General features: G+C 38.6%; 1 protein-coding gene across 1 annotated transcript; it reads right to left on the minus strand.

The window, feature by feature from the left end:
• Positions 1-1,797: 1,797 nt before the first annotated feature.
• On the minus strand, positions 1,798-2,397 carry LOC123979435 (alcohol dehydrogenase 1-like; the record flags this gene model as incomplete). The annotated part of the gene is made up of 3 exons (XM_046063351.1): positions 1,798-1,916; positions 1,985-2,123; positions 2,253-2,397. Coding segments are annotated over 3 exons (318 nt in total), but the record flags the coding sequence as incomplete, so codon positions are not given.
• Positions 2,398-2,555: the final 158 nt, after the last annotated feature.

Raw genomic sequence — 2,555 nt, forward strand, 5'->3', positions numbered from 1 at the left:
TTTTCACCTGTTTAACCCAAAAATCTATTGATCGACTCCAGACTGTCCAGAACTCAGCTGCCAGGCTTTTAACCAGAACAAAGAAATATGACCACATTACTCCTATTTTAGCTTCATTACACTGGCTCCCAGTATGTTTTAGAATTGACTTTAAAATTCTATTGATCACTTTTAAAGCTCTTCATGGCCTCTCGCCTTGTTATATTTCTGACCTTTTAGTCCCATACGCACCAGCACGTACCTTGAGATCCTCGGGCAGAGGTCTGTTGCCTGTTCCAGAGTCTCGACTGAAAACTAAAGGGGACAGAGCGTTTGCTGTCAGGGCCCCGAGGCTCTGGAACAGCCTGCACGAGGAAATCAGGTCGGCTGAGTCAGTGAACGCTTTTAAGTCCCTTCTTAAAACATACTTTTATAGGAGAGCCTTTCCCGATCTTATTTGACTTTATTTTATCCCTTTTATTTTATTGTATTTTACTAATTTTATATATTAATCTGTATTTTAGTCTTTTCAATGTTTTCATGCTCTTATCTTGTTTTTTTTGTATTATTCTTTACACTTGTTAAAGCACTTTGTAACTTGTTTTTGAAAGTGCTCTACAAATAAGGATTATTTATGTAATAAATAAAATAAAAAAACAACTTCCTGTCTGTCCTGGATGCTGGAAAGAAGCTTACCTTATTAAAATAATCCAGTTTGATACATTAATTTAGATTGAATTATGGCGGTTGATGACATCTATAGATACAGACTTTATTATTCCCATCATGAAGGGCAATTAATTTCATATGTTAGGAGTGCACTGTTCTCCAGTGAATGTTTCTTTTGTGTTTCGTTCAACAAGCTAAGGTGCAAGACAACACGTATTAATGTTTGTTAATTAGATTAAGAGTAAATCAGATAAGGAGACTTTAGCAGGAAAGCTAATGTTGGGAGTCTGAGGCTCTTGTGTTGTGCGGCAGGCTGCTGTCCCGCTCAATATGACCATGTACTCTGCTTATGATAGAACACTGACGTTACTGCTTTATGCAAGATTTGGCTACAGTATGTCAAAATAAGGTCTCTCTATGTAGGAGGAGTATCAAATTAATGCAAAACTAGGGGGCGCTACTTGAAATTCATAAATATCTCCCTTTTGATTTGATTATTTTTTCTCAAAGGCAAAGGCACAGTACATTGGATTTACAGAGCAGATATGTATGCTAGCAGAAAAAAAAATTGGAATGATGAATAATGCAATACAGGATTATGTAACACATATAGATACAGTTCTGTCGAAACATCTGTTGCTATTACAGTGAGATACAAGACAACAAAACCAGAACACAAACTAGGAAGCCGCAGAATCTGTTTACACCATTTATTTTGAACAATTTGATATGTTCTATAGGCTCTGCTCCTCTGCAAAGAGCAATTGTGAACTGTAATTTCTTAACCATACATTCTGTGGCCAACATCAGCTATTATTACCATTATTATTGTTATATTGTTCTTATTGTTATATTGTTCTCTTGTTTAACTGCATTATCCAATCATTCATTAAAAACGATTCAAGAAACTTGGAGAAGCACTGCTGGCGGAACAAATTGTGCAGTTCAACCTGGCAGAATGATTACAATGCTGTCTGTCTAGTTAAGTAAAGGGTGTTCTGAGTGGTCTGAGTAAATCTAAGCTAAAACTATTTGAGTGACACTTTAAACATAAAGCATTCAGAGACATGACAGACAATGCTATAGACACAAATGATGTGCAACACAATGAAACCAGAACACAAACAAGAAAAAAAACCACATATCCCATCTGTTTAGACCATTTATTTTGCTCTATGAATACTTTGCTTATTTGAACGCTGCAGATGATTCACTGAGTAGTGTTGCTGTGGACTTATTGTGGAGAAACATTCAGGACCGTCCGGATGCTGTGGAACAGAAATAATTAAATATCTGTGTTGGTGAGTCATGAATGGTGGAGAAAGCATAAACCTACCATTTGCTGTTTTTCATCAATTCAATGGCATCATTGACCTGGTCCAAGGTCATGTTGTGAGTGATGAACTCATCCACCTTCAACTTCTTGTCCATGTAGGCTTTGCACATCTGAGTCACTCCATCCTTACCCTTAAAACCTAAGTCACAAAATCCCAAAATCAGAGCATGGAGTCTTATCCAGAACACGACTGGCTGGAGAAATGCAGAACATGAGCCCACAGTCATTTAGTTTGAGACTGACTAGTCAGTGGTCACATTTGTCTCACCTCCAAACAGGGAGCCCTTCCATGTGCGTCCAGCGATGAGCTGAGTGGGTCGAACTGCAGTGTCATGCAAGTCTGTCCAGCCAACAATCACGCTGACACCCCAACCTTTCACACAAGACTCCAAGGCACTGCGCTGAATGGAGAAACGTTAAAGTTAGTGGTTTGTAACTGAATGGGTGCTGGTCCAAATCTCTGCGCTAGCTGTGGAAATGTGGGCTGGGTAACTTAATGAATGACGCTCAGCTCTTCTTCAATTGCTACTGCTGGGAAAGAGGAAGTGAACTCAGTTGATTTAGATAAGAA

This window comes from Micropterus dolomieu, linkage group LG11, assembly GCF_021292245.1.
Source record: "Micropterus dolomieu isolate WLL.071019.BEF.003 ecotype Adirondacks linkage group LG11, ASM2129224v1, whole genome shotgun sequence".
Classification (NCBI taxonomy): domain Eukaryota; kingdom Metazoa; phylum Chordata; class Actinopteri; order Centrarchiformes; family Centrarchidae; genus Micropterus; species Micropterus dolomieu.